Source organism: Falco biarmicus, chromosome 10, assembly GCF_023638135.1.
Source record: "Falco biarmicus isolate bFalBia1 chromosome 10, bFalBia1.pri, whole genome shotgun sequence".
NCBI lineage: Eukaryota > Metazoa > Chordata > Aves > Falconiformes > Falconidae > Falco > Falco biarmicus.
In genome coordinates, this window is record NC_079297.1 from 33998992 (window position 1) to 34023732 (window position 24741).

At 41.3% G+C, this 24741-nt stretch overlaps 1 protein-coding gene across 3 annotated transcripts in view; it reads left to right on the forward strand.

Annotated features, from left to right (window-relative positions):
* The window catches only part of LRRC56 (leucine rich repeat containing 56), a 65353-nt gene that overhangs the window by 15939 nt on the left and 24673 nt on the right, over positions 1–24741 (forward strand). For all 3 annotated transcript variants that reach the window (XM_056354995.1, XM_056354996.1, XM_056354997.1), the window contains 2 exons: positions 6193–6280; positions 13190–13250. In XM_056354995.1, the coding sequence (XP_056210970.1) occupies positions 6193–6280; positions 13190–13250 (149 nt within the window). The remainder of the gene's footprint in view (positions 1–6192; positions 6281–13189; positions 13251–24741) is intronic.

Here is a 24741-nt window from a genome sequence, read left to right on the forward strand (position 1 = left end):
AATCCTAGAGGGTCCTGGAAAAACAGATTGGATTCTTGCTGAAATGACTCAATCGTTTCCTTTTTTTGCCTTTGCAGAAAGTTTTCCTCTCAGTTTTAAGCTAAATGGATTTGAAAAAAAAAACCCTGGAGATCAAGGAAGCAAATGCAAAATCTTGATAAATTAAGTGGAGTCTAGGAGATGAAAGTATGACTGATTTTGGATTTGCTGAATCCTTAATTAGGATTGTATAATAATTTTTAAAATAATAATTAAGAAGTTTTAAGGGAGCTCTGGAGGTCTTCCAGTTCAATCTTCTGCTCAAAGCACAGCTTGTTTCAAAGTTAGATCAGATTGCTCAAGATAGCAGATAGCAGTAAACATGATAATGTGAACAGGGAAGAAAAATTACAAAGCCTCGTTTAGTTTGGGAGCTTTCCTTTTATATGTTGTTATCCTAACACTAATGCCTTTACTACAGTGAAGGCTTGTAGTTGTTATATTAGTGTTCATCTTGCTGCTTAGACATCTGATGTTTTACACTCAAATTGTCACATCAGGAAACTCTATTTATATGCATACATGCACATATGCATGCCTTTATATGAAAAAACCCCAGATTTTCATTTGCATACAGTGACAGCTGCTTAGCTGACATCAAATGGCAGATTACAGTCTTGAGTTTTGCACGTTCAGTGACACAACACTGAGCAATGGCTGTAGCTGCTTACTACGCACCTGATTGCTAGACAGGAAAACAATTAATATTGGGGTATGGCTTCTTTTATATCTAGGTGAGGGAAAGTAAATCCGTAAAACAAATTCAAAGCAAAAATTGATCTAAGAATATCTACTGTCTTGTCCACAGTTAAAACTGGGCTCCTACAGAAACAATACAGGCTATTTCTGGGAGATCAGCAAACCTCCAATGTCATTTCTGGTGCTCCACGTGCCCTTTGAAGCTTGCAATAGTTGGGAAAACTCCCAGCAACTTGCAGCATCAGACCCTTAATACTGGTTTAAAACAAGGTGTCAGGACTGTGAATCCCCAGCACAAGTCAGCAGGTAGCTGAACCGGAGGTGGCAGGGCTAGGCTGGCTGTGTAGATCTGTCGGTGTGACTTGGAGGCTTCGGCACGGGAATAAAGACCTCTTTACTGACGCTTCCACCACCACTTAAATGTCATAATTATTGCCCTCACCTACACTTCTCATGCAAGCCAAGAAAGATGTCTCTTTATCACAGATTGAACGCCTGGCTAATCTCTTCATCTGAGCTGAGAGAAGAATGTGTTTGTATGTTCATGCAGCAAGTAGTGAAATACAGCTAAATATTGTAATTATGGGCATCTGCAGCACTTAGTCATTTTGAAAGGAAGATTGTACATGGGACCACAGGGAAGTTATGTTCCCTCTCTTTGAAAATCCCTTGACATAGAATCACTTAAAACTTTGTTAATGTTCTAATAACTTTCTTCTTGGAAGAAATATTTTGTCATGCTTTATATATTTATTTTTTTTTTTGTGCAGGGAGAGATTATACTTGAGTTGGTAATTTGAAAAAAAATCCTTGCAAAATGCAATGAACACATGAATGGACATGAATCTAGGATTTGCATACAGGTGTAGTATTAAAAGAAAATAAGCTCACCACTCAGGAATTCCTGTCTTAGCCAAATTAACCAGGATCAGCAAAATAAATGCACAGCTGGAAGTGCTTCTCTGACAGCTGCACGCAACATGCTCTTCAGCAACATATCTACTTTTCTTAAGAGTGTGTGAAAAATCTAGGAAAGAGAGAAGAAATCAGTTGTATACACCAGCTTTAATTGAACAGATATTATTTGCCAATTAAGGAATTTACAGAGAGTTGCAAGTGGGACTTGAACTGGATTTTGCGTCATTCCCAGGTGACTCTTCTGCCAGTTGGGAAGCTCTGCAAGCACAGAAGTATTTTTCACTTGCAATGTTTTACAGAATACTTATTGGCTCTTCTCGTCAGTCAGGGGAAAAGCTTTCCAAACCAGTGCACACTCTCCAGTGAGCTGTTGGCCAGACATTTTGCATGATGGGAATAGTTTGTGACCTATCATGGAACTGCTCCTTAAAATACTGGACAAATTATTTACCAATAGCTTCTGCATGATCTCATGGAAAATAGTTTTACTCCTATTTTGGGGGAGGTGCAAAAATGTAAAATGAACCTCATCCATCTTTATTTTACTTACCATGTATTCTTCTTCAAAGGATTGTACAGTAATTTACCATGGAAATTTATCCTTTCAAATAAACAGACTTAGGGTGGAGTATAACTCTTGCTGCCTAGAATGAAGCTGTCCGGCCACCTTCTTGACATCATATGCCAGAAAGATTTTGATGTTTGATTCTTCAGAAAACATCCTCCTCCTCTGTCTAACCAATACCTACCTTGCTAGGCAGTGGTAAACAGAATCCTCTCTGAACATCAGCAGTCAGCCTGAAATTATAGTTGGATTTTTCAAGGTATCTTTTCCACGTAAAGTAACTCTGATATATCAAACTCTTTGCCTAGAACAGATCCTCGGTTTTGCCTGCTCTATGTTCAGGCTAAGCAGCTGTAAATAGCTGAAGAAATCCCTAGACGGCACAGTACCTTCAAGGCTGTAAGCATTCCCTGGGGCACAGGCAGAGAGGAGTTCTGTCCCTGGCTGTCAGAGCAGTGCTGTGAGCTGTGGGAAGGCACTCATTACCTGGAGTCACAGTGGGACACCTCTGGACCAGGGCAGAAGCCTGTCCTAGACCTAGCATGGCCCTAGGAACAAAGAGATGCAGCACTCCTTAGCATCAGTTCTACCCAAGTGGTGCCAGACATTTCTGTCCAAGTTGATGATGCCTTAAGTGTGTTTGGCCATGATTTTTTTTTTCTTTTGCTACCCAATAGCAGCAAAATTCTTCCTAAATAGCCCTCCTTTCAAATTGTGATGAAGGCTGCTGTGCTTTGACATTAAACAGCAAGATGAAAGGGACATCCTGCTAAACATCTGTTATCTTGTTTAAATGTTTCTGTGTCCTTCCCTAAGTCTCCTCTGTTCCTGGTGCCAGAATTTTAGCTGTCAAACAAGACACATCACGCTTCCAGCTGCACCAATATACCAAGAAAGGTGTCTGGGGAGTAGGAGTGTCCTAACTGTCTTTCACGGGAACCGTTCACCATGTAACCTTCTCTTGAACTGCCGCCCTGGCCTTTTGCTTGCTAACTAGTTTGCAGTCAACACCTGGGGTCTCTCTGCTTCTAGTGCCTTGAAATGAGCTCATATCCTCAACCTCAAAGCATTTCTTGTTTCCTTCATGTAGTATGATAGCTTTTGCATCCTACAGCCAATCGGTTCCAAACTCTCTGAGCATCACCTTGGCATCAACAGATGGAAGGACAGTGATTTTCACAGAGATGCTTGAAAAAGCAGAACAGGGAAGTGGGGAACACATGGAGTCTTGTCGCATCTGGTTAGCACATGCTTCAAGGCAGCTGTCTATATTTCAAATAGCTGGTGATGGGAGCCAATAACCCTTCCCAGCACTGGAGCCACAGCTCTGTCTGTTGCAGTACAAAATATGGATGTGTTAAGCAGCTCATCTTTCAGACAGGAGAAAAAGTACAAATGGTGGCTCTGGAAGAGGAAAAGGAGGGCAAAGAGGCCCACTGGTAATCCCTGGTATGAGGAAAAGGAACAGGGAACCCTGGATGAGGAGAGAATATAACTTTGTGCAGTTCCTATGCTTGGATTTTGAAAGAGGAGAGCAAGGAGCAGAACTGTGAAAGGAGGCTGTCTAGGTTACAGTAGTGGGACGAACAGCATGCAGGGAACTTGCAGACAGCAAAGGAGAAATGCAGAGGCTCCTTGCGATGCCAGGACCTTCTGCTACACTACTGACAAAGCATGTGAATGACCCTAAGCTTATGACTTATTCTGAGACTTCTTCCTGGTCTGCCTTCTAATGATGTAGGCTCTTAGGACTGTTTTGATGGGGAGGGGGCAGATATTTTTCAGAAGAAGCTTCCTTTAATGACAGTAAGCCTGTGTCCAAGTCCAGCTATCAGAGTGCATGGTTGCATGCCAGGACATGAGCTAGCTCTCATTTCACACGTACCCTCATGCTATATGACAGACAGTGTCATCTGCTGAAAAGGATTACTGCAAACTGTCTTGCAGTGAGGGATCTTGTGTATACTGGGGGCAGAAAGCAGTCTGTAGTTTGTAAGCTTGCCTTCTTTGCAGGAGCAAAACTGTTTTTGTGGTGGCTGCATCGGGAGATAGAAAGTGTATTTCTGGATGCCATTGGGGACTCCCAAGTTTTCACCTCAGACCTTTGTTTTTCATATGCTAGTGGCAAGGCAAGAAAGTCTAGAAGCTTTCTTGGGTTCAGCACGCTTAAAATCAGTTTAAAAAAAATTAATTTTAAACATGGTGTTTTAAAGACAATTCAAAAGCAGTTGAAGATTTTGGATGATTCTGTTTCTTAGGAGTCCAAGTGAAGACCTTACAAAGGGAGCCAGTTTTTCAAGGAGGGATATTCAGCCTTTTCAGGAAACCATGTCTTTTTAAACTGTTGTCTCAGTTAAACTCAGACTTGCATTGGAACCTTTGTTTGTAAGAGGGTGTGGAACCATCAGAGTAAATGAAGTTGTAGTCACTTGTACACAATACAAATTTTACATGATGAGCGGGAATGTCGCAACCACCATTTTCCCTGCAAAATTAACTGGATGTTCTTCTGGTTATTTTTTTCTGCCCAAAACTCATAAACAGATGTGGTCTTGCACATTCCCTTCTAATGAATAATTTTCGCCTTATTAAACAAACTGAAGAATGCTGTAACTTTTTAAGAGTAAGAAAACTTGTCCCCTGTAGGTGGAGGTTGTTGAATGACTTCCTGCCTTCAGCTTAAATAGAGGGACAAAAGGCAGGTGACAATAATTCTTCCAACCCGTGCTGTTGATTGCATCATTGAGGAGGAGACACTGATGCCAGGGTAAGCCATTTCTTTGAAGTGGACTTTTTTTAGCCCCATGTCCTAACTCTTTTGGCACAGAAAGGTGAAAATTATTTATATTATATACATAGTTGTATCACTATGCGTGGTATCAGCTCTTTCAGGCAGTTATTGTGACGCAAAAGCCTCATTTCTCATCGCTCAAGGGGTGTTTCAGACTCCTCCATGAACAGCTAACCCATCAGGAAGAAAGGATACAGTTCCCTCTTGGTTTGTTTTGTTGAATTTGTGCATGGAAGGATCCACTGAGCACCTAAAGCAGATGCATAGGAGGTGGTGGGACGTGTAGCCTGGATGAGCGAAGCTGGGGAGAGAGGAGCAAGGTCATAGCAGGAAGGAATAGGGGATGAGAGCAGCGGTAACGTGAGATCGCTTCAGCTGCTTCTGGAATTGCAGCCTGGTGTCTTAGGACTTCACAGCATTGCTCTAGTTTTCACTGGCTGTCCTAGAGCTTCCCTTTCTCCTCTGTATATAGTGTCTCCTTGTTTTTATCCTCCTGCTTACCTCTGCCAAGGTGAAATCTATGTGTATGTACCAATATAGACTTTAGGATATTCGGAAAGATCCTGCATTCACATACACTCCCCCCTTGCTTAATGCAGTGGCTGATGCTATTACTCAGATTTTGCAAAAACAATGGAAGATTTTGGAGACTTTTATTTGTATTGCATAGAACTTTTCAAAAGAATCTGTAATTCTTATAATTAGTGTTGATGTCTTTCAGAAAAGTGGGCTGCTTCAGGTAAACTCATGTTTTCTTTTCATGATTCTGGGTTAAAAGGCTAAACAGTGTGTTTTGTTGAGTTTTACTGCCTAGTGCCTTTTTGATTACCAATCTGCTGAGGTTTACTACAAGATTTAGGCAAATCTTAAAGCATGGACATACTGTTTACATTAAACTAATTGCCATGTAGGTCTGTTGTTGATCTGCAGCTTGAATGTAGCCCTCAGCCCTGACTCCTTAAGCAATGCAGAAGTTATGTGAGACTAGAATAATTCAGATCTATGAGGAAGAAAGATCTTTGAATATTGTATTTGTTTAAATGTTATTACACATCTAGCCATTATGACCTGGAGTATATGTTGACAAAGCACTGGTTGAAAGCCTTTCTACACGTTTTTGCTCCTGTGCCACCTAGTTTATTGCATGAGAGTACACATATATGTTTGCTTATCTTTACAGAAAGTTTTGGCAGGGGTAGATGATCTGCAGCAAGTGAAGGCCCTAGAGATGCGAGTAGATACAAGAGAGAACAGCTTGGGGAACTTTGGTAAGAAAACACTTTAACTTCTCACTCTCTCAAAATTTCCTTTGTCATGTCTTGAAGCAGGACTGGGGACTTCGAAACCAATGGCCAGTGTAAAGTACCGTCCTGCTCAAGAGCTCTTGAAACATCGTCTCCCTGGTATCTCTCACTCCTTGATCTCTGTTTTCTTCTCTGAGGGTCTAAATAGGACTGAAAATAATGGCAATGGGATGAGTGACACCACTTCTGTCTAAGGCCAATTAGTTTGAACAAATTTCTGAATGACATGCCTCTAGGCCCTGAATCCGCATTTACTGGTTACCTTGTCCTCTAGAGTTTATGGCACTACTCTAGCAAAATAGTAGCCAAAGTTCAGTTTCTCTCCACTGTAAGATTTCCCTGTGGCTGAGAAATTGCTAGTGGTATCAGGCTGCTCGTGCTGCCAGCAGCCTGTCTTTGCATCCCGTACTGCCTCATCGAGCTCTGCCAGATGATGTGCTGGAGCAAGGTCCTATAGATACGTCTTTTTGATGAGTGCCAAACAGCCCTAATGCTTCTGATACATTTCTGTGTCATCGCTGCACTGGGGAAGTAAGGAAGTTCCAAAGGAATTCCCTCTGTAGCAGAGTTAACACTGAGAATATGAAACCTTCCTTTTTTCCAGTACTGGCAGTCATTTTCTGTCCTGTGGATTCCCATTGCAACCAAGCCCATCTTCTGCTATGTTGAAGCTGAGTAACTACTGCGGGGTATTATTTTTTGTGCCAAAAGGAGTCACGTCCCCAGAAGCATGTGCTGGTATTTTCAGCCAAGCAGTTCATTTTCATGTGCAGTGACTGTAATGTAACAGCCGATATCAGCTTTAGTGGGTCTTTCGATGTCAATTTGTCAAGAATGGTTAAGCAAGTACAGTGAAGGGGGCTTTTGTCTTGAATTATAAACCCACTTTGTATTAGTTATTCTGTTTATTTCGTAAATAGGTCTCTTTCTGATAGGCATTTGATAATACAAGGTAAATTACGTCCGTTTCTTTCAGAGATCATAATCTGGTCAGTCATATTTCCTCCAGTTAAGGTAATCTCATTATGCCGTTTCTACAGTGCTCGAAAGTGGTGCTGCCATTCCTATGCCATTTTGTATTAGCTGTGACAAGCCAGCAAAGTCTTTCACATTTTTCACTCTGTACTTTCCTTTCCATTACTGGAATCAATCCCTTTCTTTCTGCTCCCCCTGGTTAGGACTTTGCAACTTTTACAGAATATGGAGCACTATTCCCATGTTGCAAATGATTTCCGTCTTGTTTATGTCACACCATTTGCACCAAGAGTTGGCTCTTTCTTGAGAGCTACAAAAACCAGCAGCTGCAGGTCCCCACTGCTTTTGAGAATAACAGAACATGAAGACCATCCTGAATTGCCTTCTGTCTTTTTTATTTTTTTTTAAATGCATTTCTGAATTTCTATCCCATGAAAATTTCTTTGCAAATGTCAGCAGGTGGCTAGGGCAGAAAATTTGCTACTTAATGCTTCCAGTGATCATCAGTTCCTTGCAGGTCTTTTTTTCACATCTGACTTTTAGGGGCATGGAGTAAGGCCTTCCTTTGGGGTATTGCAGGGCAGTTTGCACCTTCAGGGTGAATGGTGTAAGCCAGACTGCTGCTGAAGGTGTTGGGCTCATTGCATGCTCCTCACCAGCTGCCTGCCCCTGAAACTGTGCTGCTGACCTGGTCTCTGCTCACAGGGGCCTGGATAAATAGCCTGAGGGAAGGAGTAGGGTAAGAACCGGACCAGATGGAATGACAGAATCATTAAATCATAGAACAGTTTGGGTTGGAAGGGTCCTTACAAAGCATCTACCTGGGTGAAGACCTGAGCACCCTGGTCTGATCTCACAGAAGACTTAACTCTGAGCAGGAGTCTGGGCTTGAGAGCTCTGGCTGTCCCCTCCAGCCTGGACCGCTCTGCAATGTGGTGTTTCTGTTTGCATTCCAAACCTAATTAGCTTTCTGTATAGCCATATCAAATCACTTAACCTTGATTTCACTGTATCCCATAGTTGCAGAAGATGGGTAAAAGCATCTTTATCATCAAGGAACTACTTGTTTGGATGATCAGCTTGCACTGAGTAAACAATACTGGTTTAACTGTGTTTATGTGTAAAGATAGAAGCTGTGCAATCTCTTAAATGGCCAGGTAAAGGAGTTGCAAGTTACTAGACTGTGCATAGTTCTGGGTCACCCAGAACCTTGCAGCACTTGAACCCCAAATTTACACCACAATTTGCACTTGAGAAATGTTTTGGTGTTTACAGCCGTACACAGGCTGTAACACAAGCATTGAGGGCCCACATCTCCTTTAGCAAGATTTCCAGAGTGATTTAAAACACGTTGCTTGAGGTTTTTCTTACAAGCATTCCACTTGGGGATGTGCTAAACTTTAAAGCACCGTCCTGCTAACCTTTCCTGGTTCGTCAGGTCAGTCTCAGTACAATGGTGTGACACGGTGGGGAAGAACAGTTATATTTCTTAGGTGTGGGTGTGGGCTAAAACATGAAAAGACCGATATTAAAATATTTTCATGTGACCAGGCTTGAAATTAAGGAAAGGCTTCATGCCGGAGCGTGCATCTGAGCCTTAGCAGGGCTCGAGGTAATTGCTGAAAGCTCTAGCTGTTTGTTTTCAGTGCACCTTGCTGAGCGACAGGCAAAACACTGACCCGTCCTGGCAAGCCTTGTATCCAGCTTTGCGGATTTGGGACATGACTTCTGTGCTCTTCAGCTGCGTGTAGGCTTCGGTTCATACTCAAACAGATGGAGTATTTCCTTTTCATTAGCTTAGCCCTTCAGTTTTGATTGCTGACAGATCTGGGACCGCATTCGTGACTGACTCGTAGAAATTCCTGTTGAAAGTGATGGTGGGGTAGAGTCATTTAAGACACTACATAGTTCTCTTCTTTCTAAGTGATTTTAATAGCTACAAATCACGTTACCCACAGTGCTCTTCGCTGGTACTTATTGAATTGTTGCCTGCTGGTGGCCAGGCTAAGTTGATTACGTGTCTGGAGACTGCCGCTTTCCTTGCATGCATTTTATCAAGGAAAAGCTCTGCTGAAGTTTCAGAGGCAGGCACGTGTTATTTTTCACACAGGGTCATCGTCTCTCTTTCCTTTTGCTCCATTTGTCAGTATCCCTGATGGGAAGCTGGGACATGTTTGTCGGCAGCCAGCATTGCAGTGGCAGGAGCTTGTGTGGTCGGGAAGCCGGTGCAGAGGCTGGAGGCAGGAGACCTGCACACACTGGTCTTGGTTTGGCTGGTTCCGACAAGCCTCGCTGAGAAGGTGCCACAGCACCCGCTGCAGCAGGGCTTGGGCAGGCTCTCCAGGAGTCACAGGTTTGTACTGGGGCAGTGAGCATATGTTAAACCCTGCACTGATAGGGTGGTTTGGGTTTTTTTGTGAGATTCTCACCTCAGTTAGCTAGACTGCAGCTAGCCAGGGTTTGCCTGCAAGTGCTGCGGTCTTATCTCCAGTGGCATTGCCCAATTCACCCCAGACATGTGCAAAAATGTCTATTTAGAACATGTATGGAAATAACTTGACCAAGTTAAGTACTTACTTGTGTAAGTGTGACTGACTTACACAGCTTAAGGCAATTAAACAGCCTGTTTAATGTACATAGGTTGCTCTTGCTAGAAGAGTGCGGCCTGCGTTCGCATGCCTGTTTTGTACTGTTGGATCAACAAAACATGTAGGTTGCCTGATGCCAAGGCAAGTATTTGTCAGTCATTTCAGTAATATTTTTCTTGTGTATGTTTTTCACTAGTCCATATTCCAGAGGGTGTAAGGAGTCAAGGCATGGTGATTTTTTGTTAACAATATAAACCCAAGATATGTGATGCTACCTAAAGAATACATCCGAATGTAAACAACAAGTGCTACAAGTGTTGTAGCTTGTAGAATATAATAAAATCAGCATCTTGCCTGTTTTCTCCTTACTCCTGGTCAGGTATCTAAATGCCACCTGCTGTACCAAGGCAGCTCAGAAAAACATCTGCATTGCTACCCTGCTTGTCAAGTGCAGCACTTAAGGCAATGTTGTTGAGTGTGCACATATCACTTTTATTCACCTACCTTATACTCTGATTTCTTTCTGCTCTTCATTTAGTTTTGTTCCACTAGGGTAGTACAGTGGAATAGTTTAACACTAGTACATTGTTGGTGCTTAGTAATTTCAGAGCCGTATAACAAAAAGGGTATTTAGTGAAAGGGAATTGTAGACAGATGAGATAACATAGCTTGCCATTCTGAATTCTCAGCCTTGTACTGCAGTCATCAGCATTTTTCTGGATCGTTCTGAGTTTTAAAAATCAAAATTATACAATCTGAAGGCAGGATGAGGAATATATTTTTTGTACTTTAAAAATTAATATTAGAAGTTAATATATTATTGATATTTTATAGTATTTTTATGTTAGTTTAAGAATAAATTGTGTCCTTGCTCTAAGGAAACATGCCGTGAGGGTTAAAAATAAGAAAATTAGAAGTATGTTGTTACATTTGGATAGATCTTTTATTTTGTCACCTTCATTTTAAGATTTTCTCTTCTCAACATAGTCTTCCAGTCTCTAATCTACATATAAGGAATTAGGACTACAAAAACCAGCAAAGTCAAATGGACAACGAATTCTTAGCACCAACTAATAATTATATGTAGAATATAAAAGTTAAGGGAGGGAAGAACCTGCAGAAATGTATTGCAAAAGTCTTCTTGGCAGAATTTTGCACCACTGCACATAGTATACTTTTATTTCAGTCTAGTAAACAGCACATTAGAGCTTAACACTATACAAGTTCCCAGGGACAGATTGTGCCAAAATACAATAAAATGTCTGAGATGGAGGATCAGGTTACAATAATGAAATAACCAGATGTGAAAATTGTATCGTCAGCCTGTCACCCTGCCTCTTTGAATCCTTTAATAGTCTTTTTTTTTCTTTTTTTTCCCCCCCCTGAACCAACCCTAAATGCATTTAGTGGAAAGCTTTTTCTTGAGCAAGTCTCTCCATTTCTCTTGAGCTCAGCTTCTTGACTTCTCATTCAAATCTTCTGCTTAATAGTTTTTAAACCTCATTTGCTTTGTAATGCGTTGCAATAGCCTTTGCTTGGTAACTCTTCAACCTCTCGGGTTGAATCCCTGGCAAGGCTATTACCCACTGCTGTGCTGGGACTGGAGGGGCTGCTGCATCCTTCTTCTTCTTCTTTCCTTTAACGCTTTGGGAGAAGTAATTTCATCTCTCTGTGCTTCAGGTTTCTTGTCAGAAACATGATAGCAATTTTTTGAAATCTAGATTCTGGTTGTTTTATTTTTTGGGGGGGGGGGGGGGGCAGATCAAATTCTTAGTACGTGGATTACATGTGAGGAAGTCTTTGTGAGTCCAAATTATTTGGTTGCCATACTTTATAAAACTTGTTTGACTTCAGAAAGCATGCTCTGCAGGATGAGGACAGTGTGTTATAATTTCTGCTACAGTTTTAATGTATTATGGAAAATGATTTAAAAAAAGGCTTAAAAATTCACAATGTGTTTTGAATCTTTAGTATTTTTTGAGGAGCTTTGCAAAGACATGGAGTTAAATATTTGCAGTATAGCATGAAGATCAATACGTGTGTTATGATCACTCCCAAATAGCATTAGGTATAGCTAATGCTTCTACTAAAACATGATTTATTAAAATGTTTTTGCCATAAACGCTCTTGTTCTGTTTGGGGAAATGGGATGAACAACGTGACCTTTTCTGTTTGCTTTTGAGATCCCACTCCCTTTTTTTTTTCTTTTTCTCTTTTTCTTTTGTTTTGATTTTTTGCAAAGAGCTGGAATAATGTCCTTCTGGACACTGCTAAGTAACCCTTGCCAGAGAGAGATTACTCAGAGGACTCATAAAAATATTTTCTGAGAACAGATTTTAATGTTTTAGTATGATCCAGTTTGTCTAAAATTGGTATTACCTCTACATGGTTGCACGTTATACTGGCGGATCCTTGTCAGCCATGGCCAAACTCTACTGGTGGGGAATGGGTAAAGTTTGCTGTTGTCAATAGGAAATGTTTCCTGGGATTTGAGCTTATGTCCAAATTATTCCGTTAGCTTGGAGGGATTTGGTCTATGATTTTGGTTCGGAGATACCTGTAGAAGCATCCAAAAAGGCAAATCTTAGGAACAGAAAGAAGCATTAATCAAAGTAATAACTAGAGAGTACTGAGGTTTTCATAGATATGAAGCTTGTACAATTGAATAGTAAACAATGGATCACATCCAGAAAATTAAAAGGCGAAGGCAATGCTTAGCAAAACATAAGTAGTGTTTTGGGGACCTCTGAACTATAACAGGTGGTGTTGTGACATGGGAAATTATGCCTTTGTTGTTTGACTCAAAATTACATTTTGAATAAGTGTTACCTGGCTGTATATCGAATAAGTCCATCGCTACTTGCCATTAAATAGGTAGAAAAAGATTTTGGGGGAGAGAAGCAAGAGCATTATGTAGAAATCAGAGGTCATGAATGCTATACTCTAAAGCACCCGGTACCTCTTTGGAATATCACTCAGTTAATAGTCAATAAGGGTTGGGAATCGGACCAAAGGAAACAGTCACCCACCAAGCCAGTTTCTGCTGTTGTCTGTCTGGAAAGATGCTGTATCAGAATTGTCATGGAGGGGTTCCAAAAATTATAATTGGGTGGTCATGCAGACAATACGTATATGTTTCAAAAATGCAGAGAGTGAAATAATCTCGTTAATTTTTCTTAGAAGAGGTCCAGCACAGATCTGGCAGAAACAGGTAAAAAATGCATGTAAAATTAGATGCTTCGACTTGTAATTGTCAGAGGTTTCCTTTACTCCTAGGTCTGCAGAGTGATTCTTTATTCTATTCCCGTAGGTGCCTATCTACCTAATCTGAGAGAACTGAAGTTGAACAATAGTTTGCTTGTGTCCGTGAGGTAAGACATGAATGATAACTGAAATAAACATAAAGAATAACAGCCCTCAATTTTATTTAAGTGATAAAATCTTCATTTGTGCTACTTTCATTTCTTCCATTTCCCCATGCCATGATAATGGATTAGGTCATGAATATACGCTCTGCAACTATATAAGCTTAAGGACAGACCAGAGCTGGAATAAATGAGTGTAGCTGCAATGGTGCCAATGAATTAGCCCCAGGCTGCCACCAAGGAAGTTCCTGTTATGCTGAAGTCCCTGGAAATTTGTCACAAATTTGAAAGGAGCTAGAAATTTGCCTCTTATCTTTGTCTAGGTGCTCAGATTTCAGAGCGTTTCAGCCTTTGGGCTTTTATTGTGCACAGTAGCCTGTTCTATACGGGTCAGACCAGTTCCTCAGCTGATGAAAATCACTTTGGCTTCATTGAAGTCAATGAAGTTGGGTTTATGAGACCTGCTGTGAAGACTGCGTGTCTCTGGCTTGCTAAGCTCCATGAAAGCATCACGTGTTTTCTCCTAGAGAGCTGGGAGGTTGGCAGGTTGGGAAGGTAGAAGTGAAAACCATCGCAATGAGGAGGCAGAGCTGTCTTCTCTCTCCTGGGCTGATACCTGTATTATCCTTGGTAATTAATACATAATAGAAATGTACAGTTCATATCAGTAAAGGGCTGTGTAAAATGCCACCTTAGTGGTGAACAGGACTGCTCTCTGGCTTTGTATGTCCATCTGCTAAATGGGCGGGGGGAATAGTGATTTTGGTAATTCTTGTTAAAGAGAACATGGTCCCTGATGGGAAACAGCAATAAATTCTTCTCGGTCTCATGCATTATCACTACAGTAGCTAATGAACATCAGTTGTGACACTTTGATCTTTATTTTTCCTTGTTCTGGTGACGGGACAAAGTATTTGCAGTCTGAATATTTTTTTCCCACCTTCTAGTCCGTAACATGGAAAAGTGGTGATTCTACATTGCTGCAATTATTTTAATGGCAAACAGCCAAGGTCATAAGCATGAAATTGCTCCATTATTGCAATGGAGGAGTAAGTAATGGGTGAAAAACAATCTATTTTTGACAATAACAAAAGACGTTTTATTACATTAAAAGGAAAAAAATTAAAAAGAGGCTTTTTGTTTGGTCGAAAATCCGTGTTCTTTTAAAATGTGTCAATGGAAAATGTTTTGACCGGTTCTGTTGGTATTGAATACAGGATGCAGTTCAGGAAAACTAATCTGTTTAGTTTGACTTACAGCTTTAGTAGGATTTTGCACGCCCCATTGTACTGAGACTCTAACTTCTGTCATGAAAAGTTTTAGCAAACCATTTTCTGTGGCCTGACATCCTTGTGGTCCTTGATGCAGGTAACGTGTGGTCTCAAGCTGAGTTTTGATTTGATCAGCTAGAACATAAATATGTTTTGCCTTGAATATCAGGTCTAATATTGTGACACTTCCCAGACACATGAACCCCAAGGAGCTCCCTGCTTTTCCTTTAAATAAGCGTGCTTTCTATACACCAGTTAAATGCAATTATTGGGGAATAGGTAAAGAAGACCCTGTTAGCTCTCCCAGAACTCAGTCGGTATAGTTAGAGCAGCAGCTTTCCTTTATCATTTCCCATCTTTCACAATGGGTCACTGATAAACACAGATCACTTAACGGCACAGCCCATGCAAGCACAGCCTGGATGCTTGAACTTTATTTTTGGATGTCTGCATCATGTCAATTTAATGCCTTTTAAAGCAACATTGCTGTCACAGCAGTAGTGATGTCTGCTAGAACTAACGTAACATAGTTCCGTTCTAGCAGGCTGTTGCCATTTACTCAAAAATGTTTAGCAGTCTTATTCCTGAATTAAACTTGATTTTTGAATTCTGTCCAAAAAGGGGTTATTTCATTGTGTTTGACCAAGCCCTTGCAGCTGAGGTTTTTGAGGATGATGGAAGGGATGTTCTTCCTTCTCACTGGAAGTAATGCCCACAGACTTTCTCACCCATAAGGTCAGAATCGTTGTGGTTGTGATTTGAAAATAGGTGGCAGATAGCAGGAAACGTCTCGTAAGGACAGACTGGAAGATTGCTGTTTACTGAAAAGAAGGTAAAGGCAGAAAAGCAGGCAAAAGATAGAAGGTGTTTCATATATACTCTGGATGTTAAAAGCAGACATTCTTTTCATGCTATATTACATGAAAAAAATGTATTATGGTGCATTAGTATGAACAAAAGACTGTCAGTGTGTATGCATGAGTGGGTAATTAAGATGGGAAACTTGCTTTTTGTCACTTTATTTTTGTTTTGTTCTGTCTTGCAGAGTAATTATTTCAGGATGAAATGGAATTAAAACATCTTTTTTTCAGTTTGAAAACGTGAGAAGAATTCTCTTGCTAGGAAAGTGCATATAGGGAGATGACAAAATAGGGATTTATGATCCTGACTTTAGTTACGGAGCAGGTCATCTACCCAGTCACACGTCACACGCTGCCCTCCAGTAGCAGTGACGGGCTCAGGCACTCCCTGCAGCCTGTCACCTGGGCAGCTGCGTACTTGTGTGGGAGCTCCAGGTCGCCACATGCCTTCTGGCCAAGTGGAAACCACAGCTAGGTTTCATCTCGGTGGGGGGTACACAATGACCACTACTGGAGCTTGCCTCTTTGAGCAGTCAGGAGGATGGTGCCTCCCCGTGCAAACTGCCTTGCCACGTTGTGCCCTGGCTGATGTGCCATGCCATGCCCTGGCTGATGTGCCACACTCCTGGACACTCACGTTCCTGGAGGGGCTACTTTTTCATAGGTAGGGGTTTGGCCACCTTCACTCCTGGCCCTGCCTTCGCTGAGCCAGAGCTGCTGCTCATCAGGGTCCCGATGCTCCCTGCTCTAACGGGGAGCCCCAGGGCACCCCCTCTCAATCTCTGCCCTTGCTTCTTGGTTTGCTGGTTCACAGAAAGCTCCCCATGGTCCCTCGGCACAATCCTTCACTCTGGAGCATGTCTGCCGGAGTAGCACGCCTCCAAGACTTCATTATCAACTATTTAATTAAATCCATAAGGGAAGTATATCCAAGTTTATTTGCAGATAATCCATCTTGGCAGTTGAATGGGAATTTCTTTTTTGGCTGTTTCTGGGTTTTAGTTTTCTGCTGGTCCTTTGCTAAAGGGGAATGGCTCTGGAAAATCCAGCGTACTGTGGAAAGAAATCAGTTCAGATTGTTGCTAATTTTCTAAATCGCACTAATTTTATGAGGTCCTTATTTGGTGACCTTCACCCATCTGCTAGCAGCTAAGAAATTCTAGATTTATGAACTGATAATTGAGGATGAAACGTGGAGACTATTCTGAAGAGTGCCTGTTAAAAGCTGCCTTTTTTTTGTGATGACACATGGTCCTCGTCTTTGTAACGTTTCCAGTAAAAGAACTATATTTCAAGGCCAATGAATTACTACTTCTGCTTTGGCATGCAGCCTATGTATTTTTTATCAGATTGCTTTTATTCTCAGTTCAGGGCTGAATGAAAAGATCTGTTTAAAAATGTGAGACAGGTATCTTTATGAAAGGGCTTTTAAATCAGATAGGGGCATCTCAGGAACTGGTTCTTAGAAGTTTATAGCAGAAGCTGTTTCACCAGCTGCTTCACTAGAAGTTCATTTCCTCACATTCGGCTCTACACATTGCAGCCAGCAGAAGACTGGTCTGCTCCCAGGGCTACTGAAGCAACTGCTTGTAATGGAAAGAGGTTATTATATTTTAAGTGAGATGAAATGCAGAAACTGCAGAATGTGGGGACAAAAGGGCGAGGTATATAGGGAAAGGAAAGCAGATTTCCCTCATCCAGGTGAGAGTTAACGTTTCTTTGCTGCAGTCTGCATTGCATGCAGTTGTGAAATTGCTCTTCCTCTATTGCAAAAGGGTCATTCGGAAGAAGAGGACGGTAATTCCTGGTCTGTTTGGGTCAGTAAAGTCATCATGGGAGGCTGGAAATGAGACAGCTGTCCTGAAGGCTCAAATGAGCAAGGTGCAGAGGACATTCAAATTCAACAGTTCTCACGCTTTTATGAGCCCTAGGATAGAGTTCTGATATTTTATTTTTTTTTAACACCAGCTCCTGGGGACAAGACTAGCTACACAAGAATCTCTGTATTCACTTTTTGGGAAATTTCAAGCCCTCTTGACTATGAAAAAATAACTGAAATTGTGAGCGGGGTGATTTGAGTAAGGATTTTACCCATCATTTCATGACTTTAAGAAACCAGAGCCAAACTAATTCATTCTTAATTGAGGGCAAGGGCTTTAAACCAATGTTTAAAAATGTTTTTGAGACCTGAATCAGGATGTTTAGGAAATTGAACTTAGCAATATTACTCCTTAGTACTTATTCAACAAAGAGTTGAAGCAAATGCTCACCTCTTAAAATCACAAGAAGTCTGAATTCAGTGGAACTGCTCACAAGCTGAAAATTGAACATCAGTCCAAGTGCTTTGCTGGATCTAGACCAAGTTACACTGAGCCATGACAGTGATCAGCCCAAAATTTGATGTGTTGCTGATAGCATCTCTAGGCACCCAGCATTTGTTTGATAGTTTTCTCTCAAGCAGAAGAAATTCAGGGGCATCATTCCCTTAAGTTTGTTTTTTCCTTGTAATTTTTACTTATCCCTTTCCTTGCTCTTTTTTGCTCTCCAGTTTGCTTGTCCTTCTGCCGGTCATTTCTAATTTTTTGCAATTACTAGGTTACTGTCTGGTGCATATAACATAAGTACTGCACGTAAATGCAAGGAGTTTTGTGCAACAAGGATCAGGATTGCTTTTATGATAGATAAGATCCCAAAATATTTTCTAAAATCAATTCAGTTACTTTGCATTAAAGATGCAAATGTTTGTCAACAGATGATTTATTTATATTACAGTAGTTGCTCACGGTGTTTAATTAGGGGTCAGGGTGCTCTTGCTCTAGGCTGTACTCACCCATGCAGTCAGGAGAACCACTGCTTTGATTTGGTGAATCTCTTTATGTCCAAATTTCAGTGCCCATAGCATCACTGTTTACTTCGACATTTGCTTTTCTGGATAAGGAAAGCATTTAATTGTAAATGCAAGCTAGTTTATTTAGGAAGTGTTTCTGTTGTTCCTTTTTTCTTGTAGCCAGCCCGAAAGGCCTTCAGCAGTTAAAGTTGCTATGAAGCCTATCTTAAGAACATATTCTTTGAGGACTTTGGGTGCTTGCCAGGAGCTAGGAAAGCATTTGAATTGAATCTTAATCTCTGTATTAATGAGTCTTCTCTGTATTAATACCTGCAGATACCTGGGAATATTACAAACATTGGCCAACTTGCTGTGACCTCAGGTTTTATTTAGCATTGACAGGTTTAAGGACATTCTTATTATTAATAAAAAATAATGGTTTGGGGACAGAAATACAGCTACTTTTAGTTGAGGGGATTATTTTCAGTAAAGCACACTCAGCTCGTCTGCATTAGGCATAAGGAAATCTGATTGCTTTGCCCATTTACCTGTTGTGGGTAGACCCCTCTGAGCTGCCTAGCTCTCCCTTGACAAGGAAGGTAACGTAATGCTTCTGATTTTCCTTGGTTTAATTTCACCGGGTCAATTGCCCAAAGTAGAGAGTGTGAGCGCGTTTATGACGTTAGATATCAGGGAGTCTGACGGGCTGATTCGCCAGCAAGGGAAGCGGAACTTGTTTTCTGCACAAATGCGCCGTTGCAGTTCTGGACCTTGGGCTCCGTTCTGCAGCAAGTGCAGAGGACACCAAAACAAGTTCTTGGCCTTGCAGTGTCTTTCCGTGGCTCTTGCCTTCAGCACTATGTTTTATACAGCCTTCCTGAGCTGAAACTCCCCTGCCACCTATTCCAGGCTGTCAGGTACAGAGCATACCTGTAAGGAACAGGGTTATGAGGCAGGTCCTACCATTGCAGCTCCAAGTTTAAGTCTCCTGGTCCTGACAGGGTCGGTGGGGAAGATCTCGTGCATCCATCTCACCTTGGAGCAGAGAGAATCTGCTCTCATTGTCACCTGAGCAGTTCCACAGAGGTAGATTTCTTCCCCTAGGGAGACAGCTATGGTGTTTCTACCTTGTGATCCAAGCTGCGCTACAATACAGGGCATGAAAACTATAAGAGGATCATCGGAGACCACAACACTTTTTGCAGCATGCATGTGGCTAGCGAAATAGCAAAGTAAATAAATAGTGGACAATGTGTGCAGCAAATCTGCCATTAAACATCTGCAAGGTAAGGTAAGCCCATCATTTAATGAATAGTTGTGCCCTTTCTCTGCTAACCATCTGAATAGACACACCACTTTTGAGTACGTTTGGTAAAAAGTAACTTTTCAGGATGTTTTCTCATGCCAGGCACCTGTCCGAGACGGGAGTTCTGCTTCTCTTTATCGCTGCCTCAGCCACTGCCTTGCTAACATAGCTCTGTTGTATATTGGAGCAGCAAATACCTCTGCTGGAGCCTGGGCTTGTTGACATGAAGCCCTCAAACCTCTTCCATGTACGATTTTCTCTGGGGTCCACCTTCATTTGGTGTTGTCCAGCCAGGAGATGAGGCTCATCTCGAAGCAAGCACTCCCTGAGCTGCGGATGTGCTGGTAGGACGGTGTGGTCCAGTGCAGCAGGGGACTGGAGGGGAGATGGTGGACACTTCTCAACTTTTCCCTTCTTGTGAGAAGGTCTGAGGGATAGAGATGTCCCGCATTCCTTCTCTGGTGTTTGAGGGTAGACTGTCCCATGGGAAGAATCCAGCCCTTACCATTTCAAGGTCAGCGAGCAGAAACAAGTGCATGCATCCACACCTGCAAAAGCCACATAAATCCCTGGCTCTCCCCCTCTGCACACCATTGCTCCTTTCCTTTCCTTCATCAAGAAAACAAGTAGGTAAAAGCTTTTGCCATTTCCAAAGGGAACCTCTGAAATCCTGTATTCATTGGTGTTCTGGTCTTAGAAATGCTGTTTGTTTACAAGTAGTAATTACTTAAGCTGCACAAATTGCTTTTAGTGAATGAAGAACCTTGATGGGGTCCGTCAGCACACCTGATTCCAGTCTCTGGGGTTACAGGGGCAGCTTTACTCTTTGAACCGACTGGAGATAGCAATGGCAAGGACTAGAGGCTTTGTAGCTGACTGGGCTGTGGCAAGACTGGGCTTTGTGGCTGAGCCACTGGGCCAGGACTTCAGAAACAGGACTCAGCTCCTGGGTTAGCTCTTGTTTCTGCAGCATCCTGTGTTAGCTGTAGAAATCTGCTGTATTTTCAGCCTCAGTTGTTTACTTCATACGTTACTCTGGAGCAGACAGTCTTTTGAATGAGTTATGTACAAGGCTTTGCCTAATGGGATCGTGATCTCACTTACATGTTTTGGATGGCTACTGTAATACGATAAATAAAAACGTTGGTAATAGCTGATTTCTGCCAGCCAATAAGTACTTACATGCCTGGGTATTATGGTTTGCAGCTGCTCTGTTTCAGCTGTCAATGTCAGGGATCAGTTATGAAAATGTACTCCTAAATGTTCATTTTAGTGATGAGAAAGAATGATTATAATTGTTGTCTGAGAAAACCCAAAGAACTGGGTTGGGAAGCAGTAGGAATTAGCCCATTGCCAGTGGAGCTAACCACCTGTGGAAGGCTTGTCTTCATGGTAATAGGTAGGAAAATAATTTTAGCATTAGTTTAATGGCTTTGTAGGTTGGTTTGGTTCTCTCCTACAAGAGAGTTGCTTGTCTGCAGCTTGTTTGGTTTTTTGTTTTTTGTTTTTTTTTTTTATTGAAAATAATTATATTCAGTGGGAAATTATGTCCTTGAAATGCAAGGTGAGTGCTGATTTTAAAAAAGGGAGAGTCAGGCTGGATGGGAAATTAAACTATGTGGTTGTATTCATCAGTTGGTAACTGCCAAGCAATATGAATAAACAATGAAGAAATAAATAGAATTTCAGTGTATGATCAGTTTATGTAATTTAATTTCTAGAAAATACCTTCTATGCAGGAGTTGATTTAGTTTTTCTTATTTTCTGTGGACACATTACTGCCCACAAAGGACCTGTTGCTCTTTTTCCCCTAAAATATGTGCACACTTCTTTTTCTCTAGATTTATTTCTGATTTGCTGTTTGGCAAAGTTTTATCCTTCTGTCCTGAGATCTTTACAGGGTGCATGAGGCCTCTCAGGGGTGGAAGAATACCTGCAAAAAGAAATACAGAGATGCCTTTGTGTTTTAGGAGGTGAAGTTTGCGATTCCATCAGCAGGTATAATGCATGCACGTTCTTCCCCCTTTGCCTTGAGCTGCACTGTGTGTTCATATTCTAGAGGTGAGAACTTGAAAACAGGCCTGATACTGAAACCTACCACCCACTGCTGGTAACAGAAGTTTTATGAAGGATTGCACGTTTGAAAGACCATTTGTGGCAGCTTCTGGCTTGAACTTCACCAGCCTCACAGTCCTACCGCTCCACTTTCTACTGCTTCATCTCACCATAGGCAAGAATTTACAGAGGTTTGGTTTACTCTGCTTAGTGTTGTTTAGTCCAACTTGCCCTTGTTTATAATTATAATAATTATCCCTATTAAGGTCCCACAGACTTTTTTTTTTTTATGTTCTTGTCCTTAGCATCCCAAGGTAGACCTAGTTTTAAAACATAACATTTGTTCCCTAAGAGCTTCTTAAATTGAAGAATTTATTGCCACATGTTAAATTTTAACCCTAGAATTAGTAAGAATCAGTAGCATAAATTTTAACCTTTATAAAATAAACACAATAAAATATAGTTGCTAAGTCATACTTGAGGGTTTTAAAAATATTTGAAAATGTGCTTATTTGTATAATCAGTCTTATTTTATCACTCTTATGTGTTTAAGCAATACAGCCACCATTGTCAAAAGGACCTTCTGTAAGGTTCATCTATGTCAATAAGCAAATTCTGTATATTTTTAGTATTTGCTCTAAACTGCAGTATGCAATGATTCTTCCTACTAAGTTAAAAGTGCATTTTTTTTTCTGGGTGGATTGTGGGGTTTTTTGTTTTGAAGAATGTCATTATTTTTTATTAAATAGTTTAGATTAACTGGTATTTACTTTTAAGCTCACAAAGCATTATAATTAGGGGGAGTCATCTCTCTCTACCTCATACACTCATTAATATTAAATACCACTCATAGCCATCTCACAGAGGGTTTTTTTCCTTTTTGCATTCCCAAGCTAACTTAATGGTGCAGAAGAAATGTTAGTCTCAACAGGGTTTGAAAGGAGACTGTATGTCCGTATATTTGGGCCTTGTGAAATAGTTACCTCATTTCCTACAGTCTATACTTAACAGTGATACCAGGTAGTTTGTACAATGTCTCTGAGTTAGCTTATGTAAAAATTGATAGGTACGTTGACTGAAAACCTTTATTTTCACTGGAGAGGTACGCAGAGCCACTGAGATCCATGGTGTGAGCGTCCACTGTTGAATAATGTGGCAGTTAGTGGGTGACGTGACGTTCTGCAGCTTTTTGGGGGATATGTTCCCTTACTTCACAGCCAGTAGCCAGCCAGCTCAAAGTAGTAGAATTGCTTTTCTCAAAACCAGTATAAATCATAGCCACGAAGGGGTTTATCCCAACTCATGAGCTACTCGGAAGTCTGTCTTATGCATTTCTCTCGCACGAAGACTGTGTGCCGTTTTGGGGAGACTGGGCACTTAGTTACTTTTGCAAAGGATCCATTGCAAATTAGTCTATAAAGGAACTATTTGTTACTCATGGGTGGCAGCTACCGTTGCCTCCAGAACTCAACCAAGACGGGTGGGAGAATTTTGCGTGAGTGCCTCTGAAATAGTTTATGCAGGCCTCCTGGGACTTTTCTTGGCAGGAGGGCACTGGGGAGCTAGAACAACTAGTCTGCTCACACGGGATGATCAGTGGAGCTGATCAGCGGCATCTCTGGCAGCTGAGAGCCCTCATGAGGATTTGCACTTCTGCCATAAAGTTCATCTCCATGACTGGAGACACATTTCAACATCTACTGCTAGATCCCCCTGGAGTGGGAATTCGTTTGAATGAAGCCAAAGAATGGGGTGTGGCATTTGCTATACAGCCGATGAGCACACCTGCTCCAGATTTGAGAGCTATACTGGGGTACTGTGACATAAACTTGCAGGTTCTGTCTTGTAGTAACACCCTTAGTATGGAAATCTATAAGGTCTGATCTGCCTCAGTAGTCAGGGTGACGGGCTCTCAGGTCCCCCAAGCTTCTCTTCTGCATCTTGTTTGCTTGCTGTAGAACATCTGGAGGCCAGTACAAGCAAAGTCTTCCTTGAAGGTATTGTTTAAAGACAAAGTGTTGGCTCAGGACATGCAGAGTCAAGTCTATCATGCCAAATCCAGGGTGAATATTAGAGGCTGAGAGGGAAAAGAAATTTGGAAGAAATCAACTGGTGTTTGCCGGCCATTCACAGGCCTAAAATGTACCTGTATCTCTTCCTTGCAAGCTTCTGTATTTTTCCTGTTTTCTTATTGTATATATACATAGATTAGAAAAGGAAGGAAAAGGTACAAAGAAGAAACTACCGTCAGCCACAGGAGAAAATCATTAGTGTCATACAAATGTGCCAGATTTAAAGAATCTCAAGAACCTGCTTTCCTGCCACTGTACATTCAGACTAAATAATTTTAAATTACGTTTTCTCTCTGTTTTCATAACAACCCATTTCTGCAGTATTGCAAGTGGGGTTTTTTTCAGTGGAAGCTATAGCCATTACTATGACAAAAATTGAATAGCAACTCACAGCTGATCTGTTTTTTTAGTTCTGTGTGGTCAATTAATCTAGAATTCCATTTTTTCTGGTACTCAGAAAAAGAGGTTTGGGGGGCTTTTTTTGTGGTGTGTGTCTTAACACCACTGAATCTGTCAGCTGATTTGGATCTTTTACAGAATATTCCTTCTGTTTACCCTGCAGCGTTAAAAGTTTTAAGTGTTCATTTTGAAGGATGAGATCTATATTAAATCAAAGTTGCAATATATCTGTCTTACTCTGCCAAAGCTCAGACCTGGAACATACTGTGAAACAGGCACACAACATGTGGGAGACTGAAAAGTTGTTCATGCAGGAAATTTTAAAGAGCTGTGGGATTCATTCCCTCAATGTAAATAACTCATTCTGTAACCACAGTTTCATTATCCTTTATTTTTTTTGTATGTAAACTTTCAACAATGAAAATGAACGATTGCCAAAGCTATAGGAACTGTCAGTAGCTCTGGGGCTAAATTGAGGGGCAATGAATATGTGGGTGTGAGAGTTTTATTTACTGTGTGTCTCAACTTTATCCTATTTGAAAATTCTCCTGCTCTTGTGGAAGATGTAACGCACCCAGTGAGATGCAGCACAGCGTACTGGGTTTCCACAGCATCTCTGGGGCGCAGCTTCATGCCAAGGGTGGGAGCTGGAGTAGGGTGGAAAAAAAAAAAAAGATCAAGGGCAGGTCTTGGCCCACAGAACCGCA